Source organism: Bufo gargarizans, chromosome 7 (genome assembly GCF_014858855.1).
Source record: "Bufo gargarizans isolate SCDJY-AF-19 chromosome 7, ASM1485885v1, whole genome shotgun sequence".
NCBI classification, from domain to species: Eukaryota; Metazoa; Chordata; class Amphibia; order Anura; family Bufonidae; genus Bufo; species Bufo gargarizans.
Window position 1 is genome coordinate 146,767,173 of NC_058086.1, and position 24,805 is coordinate 146,791,977.

Here is a 24,805-nt window from a genome sequence, read left to right on the forward strand (position 1 = left end):
GACACTTAATACAGTTAGTTTAGTGTCAGAAGGGGACAGTTTTAGGGGAAATAATTAGGGATGAGTGAACCCGAACTTTGCTTTTTCACTCAAGTCCAGGTTTGGTGTTCGGGTGATTTTATTATTTTCCGTTATAACATGGTTAAATCAGAAAATAGTAGCATTCTTAAGACAGAATGCAAAACAATATGGCCATTTAGGGGTTAAAAAAAAAAAAACCCTCACCTCATCCACTTGATCGCGCTGCAGCCGCTTCTTTTATCTTCACTTAACATGACCTGCCAAAGGACCTGCGATGTGCGTGATGATGTTGACTTCAATGGGGTTCGGGTCAAGTTTATGTTCCGAACTTTGATCTGAATTTTGTCTGAACCTGGCAAATCTAAACTTCCACGGGTTTGCTCATCCCTAAAAATAATAGCTAGTTAGTTAGCCTTAAAGGGGTTGTCCAGGTTCAGGGCTGAACCCAGACATAGGCTTCCCTTCACTCTTTTAGCATGTAGGAGATGAGCATCAGAGCATTTCATTGTTCTGATGCTCCCCTTGCCCTGTGCGATACAGTGCAGGGCAAGGGGAGCATCGGAGAAGGGAATTACTCCGAAGCTCCTATCCTACATGCTAAAAGAGTGAAGTGGAGCTTATGTGTGGGTTCAGCCCTGAACTCGCTCAACCCCTTTAATTATCGATAGAGAGAGAGGCTTTATGTAGGAATTAGAGATGAGCGAATTTCTCAAAAATTCAATTCGCCTGGTTCAACGAATTTTCCGAAAAAGTTCGATTCGATCCGAATTTATTTGTGGCGAATTGCGTTAAAAATGGCTATTTCCTGGCTGCAGGGAGCCTTTATAGGGGTGTAGAACACTGTGCCTTGCAGTAACACGTATAGGGAGTCTGCTGTGGTAGTGAAACAATACTGTGAGTCAGTATGACATGCAGATGACAGGCATCGCTCTTAGAATCACTGCACACTTCACTTATTTGGGCAGTTACGGGGCCAAAACTGACCAAATAACCCAAGTGTCAACTCAGCCTTACAGGTCAAAGTAAGCGTCAAGAAGAAGCACACTCCTTTTACACTGTCATCAGCTGATTCCACATAGATGTCTACAGAACCTGTTCTATTAAATGTTATACAAGTAGAGCCCCCGACAGAGTGGAGAGGGTGTCAGCGGTAAGTTTGTGTTGACGTCACTGATTATTTTGCTCTTCCTCTGATCCGTCAGAACAATAACCCCCAAAAAACGGATCCTGTCTGTGGAGCATCCACCTTCACTTGGTCAGCATTTAGTCAGTAATCCATTAGTATTGCTAAAGCCCCCCAAAAAACAGGAGTGGATCCAAAACAGAGATGACTGGAATATTTGCATGTCTTCTGTGTTTTGTACCCACTCCTGCTTTTGGCTACCAAATCATAAGCTAATTCTGATGCAAAATAGGCCTTCCAGCTGCTACATAGACAGGATCCCTTGTGAGTCTCATTTTTCCTACCTTCTGACAGATCTGAAGAAGGTTCTAATAAATGATGATGTCAACAAGGCCAAAAAATCAAAATAGTGGCCCAGTGACATAGTGGTGAGATGGCAGCAGCATGAGGAGGCCACAGACTGGCAAGGTGACATAGACTGCACCGCTGAACGGCTAATAAGATTTTTTTTCCCCACTAATACACCACAAAAAAGGCAGTAATTTTGTCACTTCACTGAACAATGGCTAACAAGCCTTTTTTTCCCACTAATACACCACAAAAAAGGCTTTAGAACATATAACTGCACCGCTGAATGGCTAATGAGACTTCTTTATTTCTACTAATACACAACAAAAAAGGCTTTAAAATAACTGCACCGCTTAATGGCAAATAAGCCCTTTTTTCCCACTAATACACCCCAAAAAAGGCTTTAGAACATGCACCGCTGAACGGCTAATAACACTTTATTCCCCACTAATACACCCCAAAAAAGGCTGTCATTTTGTCACTTCACCACACAACGGCTAACGAGCCTTTTTTTCTCCACTAATACACCCCAAAAATGCTTTAGAACATTTTATTGCACCGCTGAATGGCTAAGGGTCCATTCACACGTCCGTTTTTTCTTTCCTGATCTGTTCCGTTTTTTCAGGAACAGATCAGGACCAGATCTGGACCCATTCATTTTCAATGGGTCCTGGAAAAAATCGGACAGCACAATGTGTGCTGTCCGTTTCCGTGGTTCCGTTCCGCATGTCCGTTTAAATATAAAACATGTCCTATTCTTGTCCTGAAAAATCGGATCCTGGTACAATACAAAGTCAATGGATCCGCAAAAAACGGATGACATTCGGATGTCATTCCGTATGTCATCCGTTTTTTGCGGATTCCGTTCCTGGAAACACATAACAAATATTTTTTTTTTTTTTTTTTTTTATTTTTTTTTCAAAGAAATCCAAACAACTTTATTTGATTATTGAAATGTATACATGTTCCCGTTTTTTGCGGATCCGCAAAAAACGGATGACATACGGAAACATTTTCAGGAACAACGGATCCGCAAAAAACGGACCGTTTTTCAGGATGAAAAAAAACAGGACGTGTGAATGGACCCTTATACGACTTTTTTTCCCCCCACTAATACACCCCAAAATAAAACTTTAGAACATATAACTGCACTGCTGAGCGGCAAATAAGCCCTTTTTTTTTTACCACTAATGCACCCTAAAAAAGGCTTTAGAACATACAGTATAACTGCACCACTGAACGGCTAATAAGACTTTTTTTTTCCCACTTATACACCACAAAAAAGGCTTTAGAACATATAACTGCACTGCTGAACAGCTAATAAGACTTTTTTTTCAATAATACACCCCAAAAAAGGCTTTAGAACATATAACTGCACCGCACAAGGGCTAATAAGACGTATACATATTTACTAGTAATAGACCCTGTTAATGGCTGTATCACACAGCACTTGCACCCCAATAACAAGCAAGGTTTGTTGGAATTACAGAGGTATCATCTATTGCAAACCTAAAAGCAGCAGTAACATGGTAATTTGGATTCCCAGTCAGTGCAGCAAGGTGTAATAGGATTGTTCCTATTACCCAGGCTGTACACTCCCCTATTGGACCCAATTCTCCTTGTATAGTGTGGAATAATTCCTCCCTATTCTTTCCCTAAACTTCTAATGATCTTTCCCTGAACTTCTATTCAGCTAAAAAAAATTAAGTATTTTCTACCACTTTCCCTAGCGCCTGCTAATGTCTCTCCCTGCACTAAGTACACTAGAAAATGGCTAAATCCAAAATGGCTGAGGCTTTTTATAGGGCTGTGACATCACAGGGGCTGGCTGGCTGCTGATTGGCTGCATGCATGGCATTGTGGGTGATCCCTCGTTCCCAGAGTTCTTTGCTCCATGTCCTAACACTTGCATCAGCCAAAATGTTAATTCTACTTCGTCAACTTCGAATCACTCATATCTAGTAGGAATAGCATGGGTTCAGTGTGTGTGTCATTGAACTCAGCTATTTTCAGTGAATGCTAAACTTCAGCAGCAATATTTAATGCTATAGTACTGTTTTTTTTATTAATGTATGTCAGCCCATGCTTTATCACATAATTCATAATCACAGACAGAAATCTCCTACTATAGTCTACCAATTTGTCCATCATGTTCCATACTTTGTTGCTGCTGCCACTACTACCCCTACACAGCCGCACATCTGCTGCCTTTACCATCATGTTCCATACTGTGTTGCTGCTGCTGGGTACCCTACTCTGCACAGTATAAAAAACCTGAAACTGCTGCCACAGAAGTTTTTGACACATTTTGCCATGATGAAAATTAAAAATAAAATAACACCAAACATGTTGCTGCTCCCCAAAAAAGGGATCGTTTTTGAACTATTTATAAAAAACAACAACAGACCATTGCTTCTTCCAATACCATCATTTGTTTATAAACACCAGAAGACAATTTGTGGGCCTTTTTAACCCATTCGACCCCGGGCCAGTTTTCACCCTTCTGCCCGGGTCATTTTTTGCAAATCTGACATGTCAATTTATGTGGTAATAGCTTTGGAACACTTTTATTTATCCAAGCCAGTCTGAGATTGTTTTCTTGTGACACATTGTACTTCATGATAGTCATAAATTTGAGTCAATATATTTCACCTTTATTTATGAAAAAATACCAAAGTTGCCCAAAAATTTAAAAAAATGTGCAATTTTCTAAATTTCTATTTCTCTGCTTTTAAAACAGAAAGTGATACCTCATAAAATATTTATGACAGGGAAAATCCTCAGCCGTGCGATGCCAGATGATGTTAACCCCTGCTCGGCCAGGACGACAGAATTAGGGAGCAGGTCACCTTCTAATCGCATCCCTAATCTGACCCTAACTCCTAGCTGCATGGGCCGACCTTTAAGGTACGAGGACCCATGCTCAGGAACCTCGGATCCCTAACTCACCCTCCGACCGGTCCCTGGACTAGGAGTCAGGGTAAGACGGCCTTTTCCTTCTGGACACGGAGGAACAGGGGTATCACTGGCCAAGCTGCAGGGAAAAGGGGGAACACAAACAGATCTATGGATATGGCAGGTGAACTGAACCAGTTCCACCTACCTGCCACAGCCTTGCTGACTGGATCCCTGTGCTGGCAAGCTGAAGATCACAACGCATCCACACACAGGGACCCAGATCCATAGCTGCACAGAAAAACAAGGAAAACATCAAATAGACATCACACATAAACTTGACATAAACTTATGACCACAAGGGTGGCCCCCACTGGCAGGTGAAATAACAGGAGGCTGCTCCAGCTAAGCATGGCTAAAGCAACCCACAGACTGGAGCTAACAGTGAGGCTTTATAGGCCCAAGTAACCACACCCAACAAACACACCCAGTGTTCACACACACAGAAGGGAAATTAACCCTTCAGACACAAGGCAAGGGAAGATGGCCACTTAAAGGGGAATACACACATAAAGCACACACTTCACCTGTTGCCGCGGGTAACGGCATGTGCGGCAATCATGTCCTGGGGATCAGCCATAGGACTGGGACACTGCCACCACACGCACTCAACACCACACGTTGCCACGGACAACCAAATGAAGGAAAGTGTCACACCACATACCATAGGCCGTGACATTCAGGTCTGAAGTCACTTTGTGATGCTTACATAGTAGAAACCCCCAATAAATGACCCAATTGTAGAAACTACACCCCTCAAGTTACTCAAAACTGATTTTTACAAACTTTAACACTTTAGGTGTTCCACAAGAATTAAAGGGAAGTTGAGATGAAATTTAAATTTTTCTCTTTAACACATCAAGGGTTAACAGCCAAAGAAAACTCAATATTTATTACCCTGATTCTGCGGTTTACAGAAACACCCCACATGTGGACGTAAACTGATGTAAGGGCACACAAAAGAAAAGGAACGCCACATGGTTTATGGAAGCCATATTTTGCTGTACTGTTTTTTAGATGCCATGTTCCATTTAAAGCCCCCCTGATGCACCCTTACAGTAGAACACCCCACATGTGGTCGTAAACTGATGTAAGGGCACACAAAAGAAAGAAAACACCATATGGTTTTGGAAGGCAGATTTTGCTGGACTGGTTTTTACACAGTATCAATTATACCAACACACAGTGGAGATGCGTTTGCGGTATATGTTCACACCCAAATATAACTGAATTGTATTGTGAATAGGAATTTTAAAACATAACATTTACTAAATCATTTAAAATAAATGCCACTTGGTGAGAAACATTAAGGACAAACACCTCCACTATAGCATAAATAAATAAAGGGTGGATCTTACCCCGTTTGATGGGTTCCACAGCCTGTGGAGGACGGTTCAGGTAGTAGGTGGACCACCGGAACCTGTGTGACCAAGGTGCTGAAGTCTATAGGCAATATGGCACTCCTGTATAGCCCTAATATGTCTTTCCTACCTACATACAGGTGGGGGGCTACTTGAGCAGCTGCCTAGCACACATGGAGCACCCGCCCCGACAGGGGCGACCCCATACCGATCCTGTCCCTCAGTATGGGCCTTGTGCTATTTTTTCCCTAATACAAAACCCTACATGCCATGTTTCGGTCCTAGACTCCAGACCTCCTCAGGGGTTTCATAGACGTATTCAGGGGTAACTAGAAATAAATTAACAAACACACACTAAGTATAAGTCACATATAAAACTGAGTTGCCAATGTTCATAGATTGGATTCAAACTCAGATTACTTACTGAAGGAAGATCGTTTTTAGCCTCCTACTTTCAATCCGGATCTATGGTGTATGGTATCCGAGCCTTGACATGAGAGGTGTCCCAAGCAAGTGCTGTGTCTCACCTCAAATAGTGGCGATTTGGGTGAGCAATTTGTGGTTGTTGCTCACCTCCTTATATTACCCCACTTCCTAGTGGGTGTACGCCCCCCTGTATATCCAACTCACCTGTCCATAGCGATCACAGCATGTGTGATTGCCTGTGGAACGCACGCCGCTCGCGTGCGTTCCACCGGACCGGAAGTTGTCATCACATGGTACGGGCGAACCGGAAGTGAGGTAAGGACCTGCTTCCAAGCGTCGCCGGTTACATGGCAACACCTGAAACACGGCCCTGAATGCCGCAAATGATAACTTGCAAGCGATTTTCATTTCTGCTGGATCGCAGTATGGATATTAACTGGCAGGACATTCAAACACATACCCCGGCTCCACTGCAATTGTAGCAGCAAGCCAAGGAGGGAATACTATTCTGCTACAAGTAGCAGTATTTTCTTTAAGTGACATCTACCTGTTCATTAACCCCAACATGTCCAGTTCAAGTTCTAGAGCACGTGCGCATATAGGGAAACATGAACAACCAGATATCAACACATTAGTTAGACTGGTTTTTAGATGCCATGTACCATTTGAAGCCTCCCTGATACACCTTAACAGTAGAAACTTCCAAAAAGTGACCCCATTTTGGAAACTAGGGGATAAGATGCCAGTTTTATTGGTACCATTTATGTGTACATATGATTTTTTGAGAATTTATTATTACACTTTATGGGGCAAGTTTTTATTTATTTATTTTACAGCGTTTACCTGAGGGGTTAGGTCATGTCATATTTTTATAAAGAAGATCGTTACATACGTGGTAATACCTAATATGTATACTTTTTCTTATTTATTTAAGTTTTACACAATAATAGAATTTTTTTAACCAAAAAATGATGTTTTAGTGTCTCCATGTTCTGAGAGCAATATATTTTATTTATTTTTTGAGCGATTTTCTTATGTAGGATCTCATTTTTGGCAGGATGAGGTGACCGTTTTATTGTTACAATTTTGTGGGACATATGCCTTTTTGATCACTTGGTGTGATATAAGGTGACAAAAATGGATTATTTTTTTACACAGTTTACATTTTTTATGGTGTTCATCGGACGGGGTGGATCATGTGATATATTTATAGAGCCTATACGCGGCGATACCTATCATGAAATCTGGGGAAGGAGGCTTTTTTATCTTTTTTTTTTTACTTGAAACAATTTTTTTTATTTAAAGCACTTTTTTGTAAAACTTTTTTTAAAACTTTATTTCTGTCCCACTCTGGGACTTCAACTTTTGGGGGTCTGATCCCCTCTGCAATGCATTACAATACTTCTGTATTGTAATGCATTGTCTGTTAGTGTATGACAGACATTAACAGGTTGCCTAGAAGACCCACCCTGAGGCTGGATCTCCTGGGCACACGTAGAAGGCAGGTCCCGATGCCATTCAAGGCATTTGGCAGCCTCTGCATTGGGCTGCCTTATCACCCATCGGGTCCCTGCCACAGCAGCACGGGGAATCGATGGACTCCCTCACCCTCAGCCAACCCCTTTTATGTCTTGGTGTTGAAGAGCGTTAAATGGGTTAGATACAGTCCTAGGAGAAGTTGGAGTATCATACACAACTTTTCAGGGCAATCTCAGCACTTTCAATCTGGGGGGAATTTATTCTAACCCTAATAGAATCTGATGACCGATTCGTGATAATCAGACCCAAAACGAATTTCATGAAACTTGCTCATCCCTACTGAACACCTAATAAATTAAGAACTATAAGCTATCCCAGTTCACAAGACATCAATAGAATAGCCATTCCAGAGAGTGCGGATATAACCTAGTGAATTCATCCCTTTTAATTAGGTTCCAGTTCCCTATTGATATCAGCAAGACCTGAATCGGCCTTCCTAGGTTCCTCCTCTGTCATCACATAAAACAGAAAGGAGGCTGTGAGTGTGACAGTTGTACATTTTGGCACGATGTGGCCTTGGGATAAAGTGCTTGAATAAATAACTAATGTATAATTCGGTGTCCTTCTGCTGATTAAACAGCTGGACAGGATCAGACTTTGTAAAGGTTCACTTGTGGGACGTGTGTGGTTATGCAGCTTGGAGTCGCAGGCCTTGTTATCTTCAGCCATGTTATTGCTGGATTTAAGAAGATTAACTCAGTTCTAAGCTATTAATGAACTCTGTACACAGTCTGTAACTACACCCCAGCCATTCACTCGACAGAGGGTAGAAGGTGAAAAGAATGGCCCTTTTCGTATCAGAATTGGAATAACTAGATTTTTTTTTTATTAGTATCACATCAGCATTTCAACTGCAAACTTGATATTCATAATTATTTGTTCATACAGTATACGTGTCATAAAAATAGTTTAAATTGCTATATATAACAAGGTAATACTATAGTTGACACTGACTATATAAACCTAGTCGTTAAGACTATGCAATGATTATCTTTAAGATACTGAAAAATAAAAAGTTATTTCTACCTAAAATGAAAATTTTAAATGGCTATATTTAAATGAATGCGATGAAGGAGCCATAAAGTCATAGCATTACATTTAACGGGTTATAGTGACATAGTACAGTCGTGGTCGAAAGTTTTGAGAATGACACAAATATTAGTTTTCACAAAGTTTGCTGCTAAACTGCTTTTAGATTTTAGTTTCAGTTGTTTCTGTGATGTAGTGAAATATAATTACATGCACTTCATAAGTTTCAAAGGCTTTTATCGACAATTACATGACATTTATGCAAAGAGTCAGTATTTGCAGTGTTGGCTCTTCTTTTTCAGGACCTCTGCAATTCGACTGGGCATGCTCTCAATCAACTTCTGGGCCAATTCCTGACTGATAGCAACCCATTCTTTCATAATCACTTCTTGGAGTTTGTCAGAATTAGTGGGTTTTTGTTTGTCCACCCACCTTTTGAGGATTGACCACAAGTTCTCAATGGGATTAAGATCTGGGGAGTTTCCAGGCCATGGACCCAAAATGTCAACGTTTTGGTCCCGAGCCACTTAGTTATCACTTTTGCCTTATGGCACGGTCTCCATCGTGCTGGAAAATGCATTGTTCTTCACCAAACTGTTGTTGGATTGTTGAAAGAAGTTGCTGTTGGAGGGTTTTGGTACCATTCTTTATTCATGGCTGTGTTTTTGGGCAAAATTGTGAGTGAGCCCACTCCCTTGGATGAGAAGCAACCCCACACATGAATGGTAGCGCTCACCTTTTCTTCTCCGGACAAGCCTTTTTCCTGATGCCCCAAACAATCGGAAAGTCCCTGGTGTTTTTTTTGGAGAGAAGTGGCTTCTTTGCTGCCCTTCTTGACACCAGACCGTCTTCCAAAAGTCTTCGCCTCACTATGCGTGCAGATGCGCTCACACCTGCCTGCTGCCATAAATGTATGGCTGGTAATTCCGGAAGTGCCAGGATATTTAATTCGACCGGGAGCGTCCAATTAGGTACTAAGGGGATCATTTATCAAACAGAAATACGCCTAAATTAGAATTATTTCTGGGGCAGATTGCAGAAATCTGTGTGTTCTCCCCGCTCACGCTAGGTCTAAAAGAGGCGTCTTGGCGTGGGCGGGGAAGTGGACAGGCCATCTCATTTACAATTTTCTACATCTGTTTTAGGTGTAGAAAATGGTCTAAATGTAAGACAGCTAGGAAGCTGTCTTACATTAGGAAGTGGCGGAGGATCTGCCAAAGTTATGTAAAGGCCTTCGGTTCTACATAACTGTGGCGGATCCACCGCCAGGTAAAGGGGTTATTAAGACCGATGTCTAAAATGCCAGTCTTTATAAATGTGCCCCTTAGTGCACTCTGAGGAAACTTACTCAAACATGGGAAGATCGTACAAACCCTATGCAGATTTTATCTTTGGTCAAATTCAAACCCTGGCCCCTGATGCTGCAAGACACATTTAGCCACCATAAAGCATTAACAGAATTCTATATTTGAGGTGGGGTGGAGTTTACATTTAGAAAACTGCAAGGTTATTCAACAAAAACATGTGAACAATTCTATTTTTTTCCACCAGGTTATTTGCAGTAAAATGTGGATCCTGCCTAGACACCATCACACCCAGTGAGTTTGTCATGAGAGCGCAGAAAAGTGTCTACCATTTGGGATGCTTCTGTTGCTGTGTATGTGAAAGACAACTTCAAAAAGGTGATGAGTTTGTGCTCAAGGATGGACAACTTCTCTGTAAGAGTGACTACGAGAGAGAACGGGACATGCTGAACCTTGTCAGTCCAGCTGCCTCTGACTCAGGTATAGATTTACAATGAAATATACCCAAAAGGTTCATCAAACATAGAATTGTGTGTATTGTCCCTTCGATTATGACTCTGCACATCTATGAATGCTAGATTGAAAAGGATCCAAATGTAATTATATGCCTGTAAATGCCATAGCGATTTCATATATACAAAGGCAAAATGTCACTGTATAATTGTATTACATAATCCTATTAAATGTATATTTTATATTCGGTAGTTATTTTGGTAACTAAATTTTGAGTTTAGGAAATTTTAATTTTTAATAGCTTTGAAACCATATCTTCCCAAGCACTGTTTTTAGGGCAGTGTGAGAGACATGCTGGAAAATGTAAGAAGAAGAAAATTTTGTGCTGCAATCTGTGCCAGAAATACGATTAATATAGACGTATTTCTGTTAGTAAATAACTCCCTAAGTATCTAAGTATATATGACCCAATGGCAGATATCTGGGGATTGAACTTGTTGAATCCTAATGTGACAAATCTTTTGCTCCTGCTGCCAGAGCAACAACTTCTCATCCCTCTCTCTTTCCATAGAAATTGTAGGTGAGTGTATACAGTGATTATAATAAATGATTATATTAATAGCAGTTATATAAACCTCCTGATGCATACTGCCTGTACTATCTGTGTGCTGACTCTCCAGTGTAGTTCTATGAGATGTAGCTTCACACTGTCTTCTGCATATAAGAGCTGGCAGGGGAGAGACAGGGCAAAGAGGGGAGACAGGCTGAAGCTGAATCACATGGGCAAACATGGAGACCCTGCGGTGTGAGTGGACAGCAGTTCAGTGTCACGGCTGTCCTACACCGTGCAGTGTAGTGAGAATCCGCTGCCTCCGTCTCTGCAAAGCCAGGCATGATGGGAAATGTAGGATTCATTAGGTAAAACAATGTGAGGGAAGAATGTGGTACCTTGGAACCGAACCCGAGTTCAGGAAATGTTTTTTTACAATAAAAATGAATCTATGAAGTTATTACGTGAAGTCAAGCGAGACTTCGCAAAGTAATAACTTCGGCTCATCTGAGCCAATACATTCTAATACTGTACAGAGCACTCGCTCCATACAGTATTAAAACAAAGTTTTATGCAAATCAACTTTGGATGTTTCATCTGAAGTTGATTCGCTCATCCCTAATAATAATTTGTGGTCAGCCAATAGAAGTGTCTGAAGTGGACTTCAATCCGAATTTCAGGAAAAATTGGATTTGCCGCAAAGCCAAATTTCCTTAGTTTTCATGCTAACAAATCAATTTTACCTGAAATAGGGTAAAAAAAATAAAATCATAACACCTCATCCGTTTGAGCGTGAAGAGCCCGCCGCTGCCATCTTGATTAGAGATTCCGCACAAAATCTCGTGCATGGTGACATATGATATCACCACGCTAGCCAACGTGATGACGTGAGATTTTGTGCTGGATCTTGGATCAAAATGGCTTGCTCTTCGCAATCAAATGGATGATGTAAATATGATTTTATTTTTATTATAGACCTTAATATTAATGTCAGATGCTGTGATCAGCGATGAACGCGGCATCTTAGGAGTTCAATGACGGTGAGCGATACAATCGCCATTCCCTGTCATTGCATCCATTACTTACGAATAAATATTTTTTATAGAATTCCGCGAAGCAGTCAAATTGAATTTTCAAGAACTTCACTCATCTCTAATAATAATGATAAAGGTGATTATTATAAATGTATGAAATGCAATAAATTTAGAGTTTTACCCTTTCCCTATGTTTGGTCACCATAATAATCAAAACAATGCAATGCTAAGAATATCTTCATTCTGTTACTTCACCTGTTGAGCATCTCCTGTCAGTCAAGATGCATTATTGGCTGACTGCAAAGAGTATTTGTATCATTGCTGGTAAAATGGAATAGTACATGGAAACATTAGTTACATCTATTATAAAATAAGAAAGCATTATTTCTACATAACAGATATGAAGGATTTGTTGTCTGAGGCTTGACTATCCATTTCCATCTTCATTTTCCACGATTGGTCTTTCTTTTTCTATATCCCTATGCTTTGCTTTGCTTTCTAATGTCTATCTTTCAAAGGGTTTTCTATAGACAAGAGGGTGAGAGAGGGAAAGCATAAGTTAAACCCAATTTTATTGGAAAATGTAGAAAGGGGTAGAGCTGAGCTGCAGATCCCATATGCTGAAGCTAATCTCCAAAGCCTGTACTTCAATTACAGCCTCTGTCGACTCAGGCACTCAATCCTATGTAAACAGAACCAACTCAAAAACCATCCACATTTCCAATTAAGTGCCCTAACTCAGCCTCTCCATCTAATTCCCTCACACCAAAAGAAGGAGTGATTCAATAGGCAAGAAAGAGACTGATGAGTGCAGCTTTATTATCTGAGATGTCCCTTTTAGCCGTCATCTCATACAATAATAAACACCTCTGGTACAATATGGACCTCACAATTGTCTGGAGCCATCCAAGACCAACTCATGGAAAGGTCACCAAACACAATATGTTTCCTACTTCTCAGGCAGGACTAAGAGAAGGGGGTTAAGGCTTAATTAAGTAGCCCTTCTAGCGCCTGAGACATTTAAGATTGCTGAGATCTCACTAATTAAAATTAAGACTCCTCTTGTTGAATTTGCCTTGGTCTTAGGAGCTGTCTCCTTTTATTCTACATAACTATGATCTTTTGTAGCAGGTGGTGACAAGCTGGGCGATATTAGGGTCTCAGCGTGTTGGCAGCTCCCCTGTGTGTTACTGTTTGCTCTTTCTCAGTCTATCGCCTTGGCTTAGCGTTTGTAATACAGACCTGTACATACACTGTTCTTACTAGCACCTGGTTAAAAAGAACAGTCTGTCACCATAGCAAATGGAGTCGCTTTGTCTCAATTTACACATTTTCCAAAGGATAGAGGAGGGAAACAGATTGAACATTTTCATTTCATTCTAAACTTTTATTACATAACCTAGTCAAAAGTGGTTCTGACAAAGTTAGGGTAATAAGGGATCCTGTCACACTGAACGTGATGTCTGATCTGCTAGCGGCATGGTAGAGATCAGGACGAGCAGAGTGGTATATAGTTTTAAGGGAAAAGATTCAGTATACATTTTCATTTATTCATTTAAATCCCTGCTATTTCATATGAGCACTGCCTGCTTGCCGCAGGAATTGCAGTGGTGAGCAGGTGTTATTACAAGTAGAGATGAGCAATTTGTCAAAAATTTGTTTTGCTGGTTTGCAGATTTTTTTTATTTTTATTTGATTTGATCCAAATTTATTTGTGGCAAATTTTTTAAAAAACTGCTATTTCCTGGCTGCAGAGAGCATTTATAGTGGTGTAGAACACTGTGCCTTGCAGTAACACGCTGTGGTAGTGAAACAATACTGTAAGTCAGTATGACATGTAGATGACAGGCGTCACTCTTAGAATCACTGCACACGTCACTTACTTGGGCAGTTACGGGGCAAAATAACTCAAGTATGAACTCAGCCTTACAGGTCGATGTTAGTGTCAAGAAGAAGCGCACTCCTTTTACACCCTCATCAGCTGATTCCACATAGATGTCTACAGAACTTGTTCTATTAAACGCTTAAACAAGTAGAGTCCCCCTGACAGAGTGGAGAGGGTGTCAGCAGTAAGTTTGTGTTGACGTCACTGATTATTTTGCCCTTCCTCTGATCGTCCGAAAAATAACTCCCAAAAAACGGATCCTGTGTGTGGAGCATCCGCCTTCACTCGGTCAGCATTTGGTCAGTAATCCATCAGTATTGCTAATGCCAAAAAAACAGGAGTGGATCCAAAACAGAGCTGACAGAGTCAACCATTCAAGAACCGCTGGGTTGCTGGTCAAGACATGACTGCTAGACACCGGCATCTCGCTCAGGCCTCTCGCTGCGACCCCTGCTGCCATGCCCCCTTACTCTGCTGCGACCTCTGCCTGTGCCAGAAACATTTAGGCCTCTGCCACTCCCCTGTGCAGGGTCTGGCACTTCTCTGTCTGACATAGTGTTTACTTCAGCACACAACCGCTAAAAAGTCCTTTTTTCTTACCACTAATACACACCAAAAAGGGCTTTAGAACATATAACTGCACCGCTGAACAGCAAATAGGCTCTTATTTGTTTCCACTTATACACAACGCAAAAGGCTTTAGAACATATAACTGCTGACCAGCAAATATATTTTTTCTTTTTCAACTACGGTAATACACAACAAAAAGGGCTGTAGAACATATAACTGCACTGCTGAACGGGAAATATAGTTTGTTCTTGCCACTAATACACTACAAAAAGAGCTGTAATTTTAGCACTTTACCACACAACGGCTAATTAGCCCTTTTTTCCCATTAATACAATCCAAAAAATGCTTTAGAGCATATAACTGCACCGCACAAGGGCAAATTAGATGTAGAAATATGTCCTTGTTATAAACCCCGTTAATGCCTGTTTCAAACAGCACTTGCACCCCAATAAGAATTACAGAGCTGTATAATGGCAATTTGGGTGCCCAGTCAGTGCAGCAAGGTGTAATAGGATTGTTCCTATTACCCAGGCTGTAACCTCCCCTACTGAACCCTGTTCAACATAAAAGCTGTGGAATGATTCCTCCCTATCCTGTCCCTACTCCTTTAATAATCTTTCCCTGCACTTGTAAATATTTTTTTTAGCACAATGAAGTTTTTTCTATCACTGTCCCTAGCGCCTGCTGACCTCTCTCCCTGCACTGGTGAATGGCAGAATCTAAGATGGCTGAGGCTATTTATAGGGCTGTGACATCGCAGGGCTGGCTGGCTGCTGATTGGCTGCTCGCATTGCATTATGGGTGATCCCTCCTTCCCAGAGTTCCTTTCTCCATCTCCTCACACATGCAGCAGCCATTTTAGGAAAAATGTGATTCATTACATCGAAGCACGAGGAAATTCGGCTTTGGTGCGAATCCAATTTTTCCTGAAATTCGGATCGAATTCCACATCGTCAGCTTCGATTCGCTCATCTCTAATTACAAGTATGGTGTCCCCATTCACTGGAACGGCTCTGTCTGTTCAAGGGAATACTACAAAGCCGTCCTATAGAAGTAAATGGGGACGCCATACTTAATTACACCTGCTCACCACTGCAATTGCTGCGGTGAGCAGGTAAACAGAGCAGAGAAGGCAGCGCTCGTAAGAGCGCTGCTTTCTCTTCAAACAGCTGGGGTGCCGGGAGATGGACCCCTGCTGACCTGATGATGACCTGTCCTGAGGATAGGTCATTACTTGTAAGAAGTGGAGAACCCCTTTTAAGCAGTAATTCAGGTAAGGGTGGGTTCACATCTGCGTTCTGGATTCCGTTATGTATTTCCATTATAACATGGTTATAACAACAGAATCCATAAGACGGAAGTCAAAACGGAAGCCTTTAGAGGCATTCCGTTTTGATCCGTCTTAATGGAAGTCTATGGGAATCATAACGGATCCGTCTGGGTCCCGTTATGCAAGACTGAAAACAAAGTCCTGTCGACAGGACTTTTTTTCTCCGTTCTGCATAACAGAAACCACACAGATCCGTTATGCTTCCCCATAGACTTCTATTAAGACGGAAAGCAAAACGGAATGCCTTTTAAAGGCTTCCGTTTTGCATTTCGTCATAATACAAGCATATGGGCAGCATATCGGATCCGTCCTTCCGTCTTATGGATTCTGTTAATTTCCGTTATAACCACTTTATAACGGAAAGCCATAACGGAATCCAGAACGCAGATGTGAACTCACCCTAAGGAAACAAATGAAACATGAGGACATATGAATAAATAACTTTGAATATTAAAAAAGAAATCATACGTCTTTAATGGTGATATAAATGGTACAGATTATCTAAATGATTGTAGTAATGTCATAAATCAGAGGTAGATGGGAGAGACCTGAACATTTATCATCTGCTACTTTGTTATTAATTAACAGGATACTTACATCTTCCCGCTGCGTTCTAAATCAAGCCTCGTAGACATATAAATTTGCTCTTTTAATTCAGCGATCATTTCCTTTCCAAATTGGCTGTAATGGAAGTAAAGAAAAAGTGCTCTTAATAATTTATGCTCCATTACAGGTAGTTTAGGATCTGAAATATTCATTAGTTTTGCAGATAACTTTTAGAATCTTAATCTCCTTATCATAAAATATACTAAAATAGGTATTTCAATTACAGAAGAACAAAAATGGAGGAGGCCAGATGTAATAGACACAATAGACAGCTACAATACATAGATTATATACAAATACTTCGATTTTCGCAGTGACCCGGTGATTCACTGCTTAAAGGGAACCTGTCATCACCTTTATGCTGCCCATACTAACAGCAGAATAAAGTAGAGATAGGTGAGTTGATTTCACCGGTCTGTCATTTATAAGTTAAAAGTAAGTGGTTGCCAAGAACCAACATCACAATAATTGCAGACTGGGCCTGGAAAAGAGTCACGGCCTCCTGAGAAGAGTCCTGATTATTCATGAATTGCTGCTCTCCCTGCCCACCTCCTGATGACTGACAGTCTTCTTAGTTTTCTCCTTTTCTCTCTAGGAGAGAACTGCCAATCAGCAGATGAACGGGGAGAGCAGGAGATTATGAATAACCATGACTCTTCTCAGGTAGATACAGTATGACTCTTTTCAAGGCCTGGGCTGTAATGATTATGATGCTAGTTCTCGGCAACCACTTACTTTTAGCTGATGAGTGACACACCGCTGACATCAGCATTTCTGTCACTACTTTATACTGCCCTCAATAAGGTCAGCATAAAGTTGACAACAGGTTCCCTTTTAAAGGGGTTTAAATTGTGCTGTATACAATGCTTGTATCCCAAAGGCTGAATACAAGGAGTTGAGGGTTAATGCACTGACCTCTTACAGATAGTTGCTGGGTGTGGGCTAGTCCCATCTCCTGGGGCCAGAAGCTGGAGCTAGAGAGTGTGTGCTGCTAGATTCCAAATGTACATGTTTATGTCTAAGTGTCAAGCTGGAATTAAAGAGAGAAGCCGTCAATAGGTACACACCAACCCTGGCAGGGGTAGCAGCCATATAGCTGCCAAAAACCAGCGCCAAGCTCTGAGAGAAGGAGCAAAAGGGGAACTCAGCATAAAAAGGTCCAAAAATTTAGACCATAATAGTAAGCAACTGTACTTCTAATGCTTATGAGTACAATTGTTGATTTCTGACTTCAAATATTGTAGGTAAGAGTGATGATGATGAAGATGGTAAATTTGAAGATGGTAAAGGAATTGAGGATGGTAAAGATCAAAAACGACCTAAAAGACCAAGAACTATTCTGACAACGCAGCAAAGAAGGGCTTTCAAAGCTTCATTTGAGGTGTCATCTAAACCATGCAGAAAGGTATGATGGTGCTGATCATATGTCATCTCCCTCCGTCAGATATATATTTTATGATGTTATTCTGTTACTCTAACACCCATGGGCTTTTTAGAAAGTGAAAATATTGGGCAAACATTTATTAAAGGAATATCACATGTTCACTATTTTATGAAAGAATAAAAACATTAATAAAATGTTCATGGCATATCTATTAGTCTATGAGAATAGGGGGGACCAAATAATTAAGGTGGGTGAAGGGAACCCCATTCTGCCCCCCAGTGAGAGTCATAGAAATGGAAGTAGTGCATTTCCCCCATAAATGTATAAAACTCTGTTCTCCGACGTGGATTCCATGTATAATAGAAGTCATGACCCTCTTCCAGATCTGTCATACAACAGATCCCATAGGTGTCTAATGGACTCCATTGATGTGCAGTGGAGACTGCTGGGGTTCTTTCATGGTGCAGCACTATTTATTTAAAATCTGATGGAAATGCAGATTGAGGTTCTGAATAGAACCAATGTAAGCATGGTCTAAAATGCAAATAGTCCTTTAACCTATTAATGACCGCCAATACAGCGGTCACTAAATGGCCTTATACTGGGCCACCGCCTTTTTATGCCACCTTAGTCTGAGTGCTGCACGGGTCTCCCATTCAGTGGAGAGCGGGGGCATTGCTGTAAAATTATGGCCCAGACAGTCAGGAGCATTGATCCAGGCTTTTCAACCCCTTACACGTTGTGGGCAATAGCGCCTGCGCATGTAGGCGGTTACAGAGGGAGTGGAGTCCCTCTGTCTTCCATTAGCATCCTGCAGATGAGATTTTGGGGTGCTGATGTCAGTGCAGCAGGCCAGGGCCTAGTGAAGGCCCCAGGCCTGCCTCTAGCATGTCCCAGCAGGCTGCTTCTCTCTGGCGCAGCCTGCTGGTGAATGTAAGTATAGCAATGACATTTAAATACATTGTGTTACAGAAATAGTGCAATGTACAGTATTTTAGAAGCGATCAGAAAAAACCCTATTATAGTCTCCTTGTGGGACTATTAAATGATTTTAAAAAAGTAAAAATAAAAATGGTTTAAAAAAAAATTCTATTGGGAAAAAAGGCTTTACAATTGTAAATATTGCAAGAATAAAACCTCTGCCACATGTTTGGTATCGCCGTTTCCATAACGACCCACACTACGCAATTATCAGGTAATTTATACCATACAGTAAATGCAGTACAAAAAAATGGCAGAATTGCTAATTATTGCTTATTCGCCACAAAAAAAAGCTGAACAAAATGTGATTTAAAAAAAGTCTTGGGATGCGGTGATGCAAAAACAATTTTTCTTTTTAAAAAAAGGGGTTTTATTGTGCAAAAGTAGTAAAACTTAAAAAAAAAATACATATTTAGTATTGCAGTATTTGTACTGACCCAGAGAGTAAAGTTATTATGTTATTTCTGCCAAAAAATTAACGACACAAAATTTACAACATGAAAACTTTTTTTCCCATCTTTCTCCCAGAAGGGAGTTAATAAAGTTAATCAGTAAGTTAGGCCTTATTCACATTTCCATTTGTGGATCCAGAAGGCTGTTCCTGCACAGAGCAGCCTGCGGGATCTCACAGATCTGGCATTGCTAGATCCTCTAATTCACTGCTGGATGCCCATTGACTGCAATGGGGTCCGGCAGTAATCTGGATGATTTCTGTCAAGAATGCTGGGTTTCGGACAGCTATAAACTGTTGCATGTACCCAATGTACAGTCATGTCACTGGCCTAGGAAGAGGCTGCGGCGCTCAAGGCCTCTTCTAACAGCTGGTTGGTAGGGGTTCTAGGTGTCTCACACCCGTAGATCTGATACTGATGACCTATCCTGAGGATAAGTCATAAATATATTTTCTTGGATAGCACCATTAAGAAGGGGATACATCTCTAAATCAATACAGTGTCCACTTTGTTCTAAGTATCAGTGGGAGACCTAGCAGTTGGTACCCTACCAATCAAACATAAAGTGATGGCATATCCCATATGAGTTTAGGCAGTATATTCCGTACACTGACTATTTGATGTTTCCCTTGAAAGGTGAGGGAGACACTTGCTGCAGAAACTGGCCTTAGTGTCCGTGTGGTGCAAGTCTGGTTCCAGAATCAAAGAGCAAAGGTAAGAAATCTAAAACAGCATGTGCATGTGTTGTTATCATCTCAAATGAATTGCATATCATGCGTGACAAATCTCATTGAGTCCACTATGAACCAGTTGTCCCACATCACAGCAAATGTCAACCAATCCTGTATTTTCTGACTAATGTTATTGGTGGAATGTCCAAAGGATATACCAGAAAATGTCTACATAGATTACCGTATTTTTCGCCGTATAAGACGCACCGGCCTATAAGACGCACCTAGGTTTTTGAGGAGGAAAATAAGAAAAAAAATATTTTGAACCAAAAGGTGCACTTTTGGTGGGTTTTGAACTAATTGTGGTCTGTGGGTGACGCACTGTTATGGGGGATCTGTGGGTGACACTTATGGGGGATCTGTGGGTGACTGTTATGGGGGATCTGTGGGTGACACTTATGGGGGATCTGTGGGTGACACTTATGGGGGATCTGTGGGTGACACTTATGGGGGATCTGTGGGTGACACTTATGGGGGATCTGTGGGTGACACTTATGGGGGATCCTCTCTGGATGGCACTGTTATGAGGATGAGGATCTGTGAATGACAGTTATGGGGGGGATCTGTGGATGACACATATATAGCATCTTATGCTGTCATCCACAGATCCCCTCCATAAGTGTCCCTGTAGTGAATGACCCTCAATACAGGGGGTGGGGGTCGCATCTGCTTTAATAATGACAGCGGGGCCCGTGCAGTGACTATTCTACTACACGGGCCCCGCTTACTGTATAATCATATCTCTCTAATAGTTAATTGTTGTATGCATGTAATCGCATAATGAGCGCTAATGAGCGCTGTGTATTACCGTACTTAAAACTAGCAGCGCTCGCCGTTCGGAGCAGAGAGGAGGCAGGAGGCAGGCCGGGAGGACGGGCGCTTGCAACGTGAGTCATACGTCACGCGCCTGCGCCGCCTGCTTCATTCATAAGTGGGCGGTGCAGGCGCGTGACGTATGACTCACGCTGCAAGTGCTCGTCCTCCTGGCCTGCCTCCTGCCTCCTCTCTGCTCCGAACGGCGAGCGCTGCTAGTTTTAAGTACGGTAATACACAGCGCTCATTAGCGCTCATTATGCGATTACATGCATGCAACAATTAACTATTAGAGAGATATGATTATACAGTAAGCGGGGCCCGTGTAGTAGAATAGTCACTGCACGGGCCCCGCTGTCATTATTAATGCAGATGCCGCCCCCAGCCCCTCCTCCCTCACAGCTGATACACCCGCCGCGCGGCATCGCGGCGGGTGTATCATTGAAAACTGGGCAAAAGAAGCTACATTCGCCGTATAAGACGCACTGCTATTTTCCCCCCACTTTTGGGGGGAAAAAAGTGCGTCTTATACGGCGAAAAATACGGTATATACAAATAGGAGGAACATATACATACATGACCAGTAGTGATGAGCGGCATGGACGATGGTTGGCTAATTTTTAGGCGAATATTCTCCATAAATTCGCAAATTTGAGAATTCGTGATCTCCAGTCATTATCTTCTTCATTGTGAAAATCGACATTTAGAAAATTCGCAATAAAAATGTGGGATAAAAAAATTCACAATCAACACTACTCCTAAAGTCAAAGATATTGCAGCCTTCTCATTGGCCCACAAGCAAGAAGCAGCGAGGGATCATGGGTACTGCTAACAAAAAAAATCTAGAATATTTGCGATTACGAATATGTAGCACTATATTCTAGATAGACGCGAATTTTCCAATATTCGCGAAGAAAAAATTGCGATTAGAATATTCGCAATCAACACTAATGACCAGCAATCCTTATACTGTGCTCCTATTTCTCTTGGGAGGTGCAAGTCTCAGAGTTAAAACCCCACCAGTCATCAGGCATTTTTGGCATTACCTTTGGATAGGTCATAAATGTGTTTGGTTGGAATTTCTTTATAGCAGCATGATGGCTCAGTGGTTAGCACTGGTGCCTTGCAGTGATGGGGTCTTAGTTTCAAATCCAAGAAAGGACAACATCTGCCTGGAGTTTGTATGTTCCCCCTGTGTTTGCGTGGGTTTCCTCCGGGTTCTCCAGTTTCTTCCCACACTCCAAAGACATACTGATAGGGAATTTAGATTGTGAGCTCCACTAGGGCCAGAAAGTGTCTGTAAGGTACTGTGTAAGTAAAATGAAACTGCATATCATATCTTTTTCAATGGCAGTATCGGAAGCAAGCTATTAAACCACAAGATATTGCATATACCAGCGTCTGACTTCCATACAAGTTTACCAGGTCACTTATTTTCCTAAGCACCCCACATGTTCACAGCTCACTAATTGAAAATTATATCTGACAACTCTCATGGAGCTTCTAGCTAAGCTTCAAATTTACCATATTTTCACCATCATCTGCAGCCAATTTTGGATTCTAGGTGAGCATCAGTACTCTGATGGTACTTTGGTGAACACTATTTAAGGTAAAGGTTTAACCTACAGCATATGTAGCAGAGTATGACTTACTGAGTGCAGCAGGTGCCTCAGTGTTATGAGAGCCCCTTCAACATTTCAGATCAATAATCTGGTATTTTGGCTTTCTGATATATGCTCTTATTAAGTGTTGTTGAGGGGTATGCATCTTACAAAGCACAAAAGTACTATATCGCCAGGAGTTGGGAGTCTCTAACTGTTGAACTGTAATCACCTGATGCGAGTAGGATACAGAAGAAGGCTGTAATAATTTTGACAACCAAACTGTCTGTACATCACGGGGTGGAATTTATTATGCCCTGTACTCTAGAATTCTGACATCAAAAACGGACAAAATAGGGCTTTTGCAACTTTTTGGTATTTCTTGTGCAAACATTTTGTTATGTTTTGCATTTTTACATCTCTCTCTCCAGTTATGATAAGTTGGTGGAAAAATGGGTATGTTTAGTTATGTATTTTTTTAGATAAAATATTCTTGTAGAGGAAGAATCTTAGAGGTGTGAACAGATCCATGCCGTAATACCATATGCCACTCAATCATTGTTCCTGCTTGCCAAAATAAAGAGCTCATCATGCCATTCCCGGATCTGATTTATAAACAGAGTGCACTGATTGAATTACCAGAATGCTACATAGACACACCTATATTCTGGAATCTTATTCCTGTACTTTCTGTTAAACAGATGAAAAAGTTGGCAAGAAGACAGCAACAACAGCAACAGCAGCAAGATCAGCAAAACCCATCCCGTGTACCAGCAGGTAGGATTGTGTGTAGGAACTAGGTATTTTTACAGTAAGGGACTGGTTCCAAAAATTATATATATATTTTATATAATATATATATATATATATATATATATATATATATATATATATATCATTATTATGTGAGCTTTATTTAATTATTTATTGGCTTATCTTTTTTACTACTCAGTTTCTTACTTTACAGTGTATTATTATCTTATTGTCAATTAGGCTGTTTACATGTAGATTTAACCTTTAACATTTTTGTAGTATGGGCTTAGTTACAGTATGCATTTTATTTCATAGCTTCATTTATAATTTTGTTGTCATTGGAAACTCATTAGAGGGGTTGTCTAGGATACATTGGGCCAGATTTACTCATTTGCCTGTGCCAAGAATCTAAGTGCCGCAACTTGGCACAATTGTAAAGCAGTTTGGCGCAAATAGGGTTTCTACATTGTTTTCTGACTTGCTAGATGGGAAGGTGGACATGGCACGAACGGTGAAAAAGGGGCATGGTCTATGATGCAACATTTTGTGACAAAATTGCACCACAATTCTGGTGTAAAGTTTTATCTAAGGCCTAGTTCACACGAACGTTTTTTTGTGCCGTTTTTTGGTGTTCCTTATACGGAACCATTCATTTCAATGGTTCCGCAAAAAAAAAAGGAATGTACTCAGTATGCATTCCGTTTCCATATTTCCGTTTTTCCGTTCCGTTGAAAGATAGAACATGTCCTATATATGGCCGCAAATCACATTCCGTGGCGCCATTCAAGTCAATAAGTCCGCAAAAAAAACTGAACACATACGAAAATGCATCCGTATGTCTTCCGTATCCATTCAGTTTTTTCTGAACCATCTATTGAAAATGTTATGCCCAGCCCAATTTTTTCTATGTAATTACTGTATACTGTACATGGCCGTTCCTGTACGGAAAAACGGAAACACAACGGAACTCAAAAACGGAACAACGGATCCGTGAAAAACGGACCGCAAAAAACTATAAAAGCCATACGTTCGTGTGAACTAGGCCTAAAGGTAAGACAACCAAAAGTTGGTATAGAGTTAGAGAAAAGTGTCCATTAATGCACCAGATTTATCGTCCAGCCTGAGCTCCTGCGATAAATATGGTGAAGGTCTAGACAACCTGTCTAAGTTTATTAGTAAATCTGGGCCTTTTAAAAAAAATTTTTTTAAAGGTATAGAACCAGCACTGCTGTTCCAATATTACTTTAGGCTGGGTTCAGACCTGAGCGTCCTGACCTGAGCGCTGTGTATGCACGATTCTCTGGCATCTCACATACGCGGCTCCGGTAGTATGTGAACGCCCATTGTCACGCGTTCCCTGAAGTCTATGTACGGGAACGCGCGACAAGACGCCCCAAAGAAGCTCCTGAACTTCTTGGGGCGTCGGGCGTTTTACAGCGCGATCGTACGCGCTGTAAAACGCCGAGGTGAGAACCATGCCGATAGGGAAGCATTGGTTTCTCCTTGTTGAGCGTTTTACAGGAACATATATAAAATGAGAAGTTCAGCCCAATAAG

The 24,805-nt window shown here is 41.2% G+C and overlaps 1 protein-coding gene across 1 annotated transcript in view; it reads left to right on the plus strand.

Moving 5' to 3' along the window:
- Window positions 1-24,805, plus strand: part of LMX1A (LIM homeobox transcription factor 1 alpha) — a 99,549-nt gene that overhangs the window by 69,079 nt on the left and 5,665 nt on the right. The window contains exons 4-7 of the mRNA XM_044301245.1: window positions 10,354-10,586; window positions 17,779-17,939; window positions 19,988-20,065; window positions 23,198-23,273. Of these exons, the coding sequence (XP_044157180.1) occupies window positions 10,354-10,586; window positions 17,779-17,939; window positions 19,988-20,065; window positions 23,198-23,273 (548 nt within the window). The remainder of the gene's footprint in view (window positions 1-10,353; window positions 10,587-17,778; window positions 17,940-19,987; window positions 20,066-23,197; window positions 23,274-24,805) is intronic.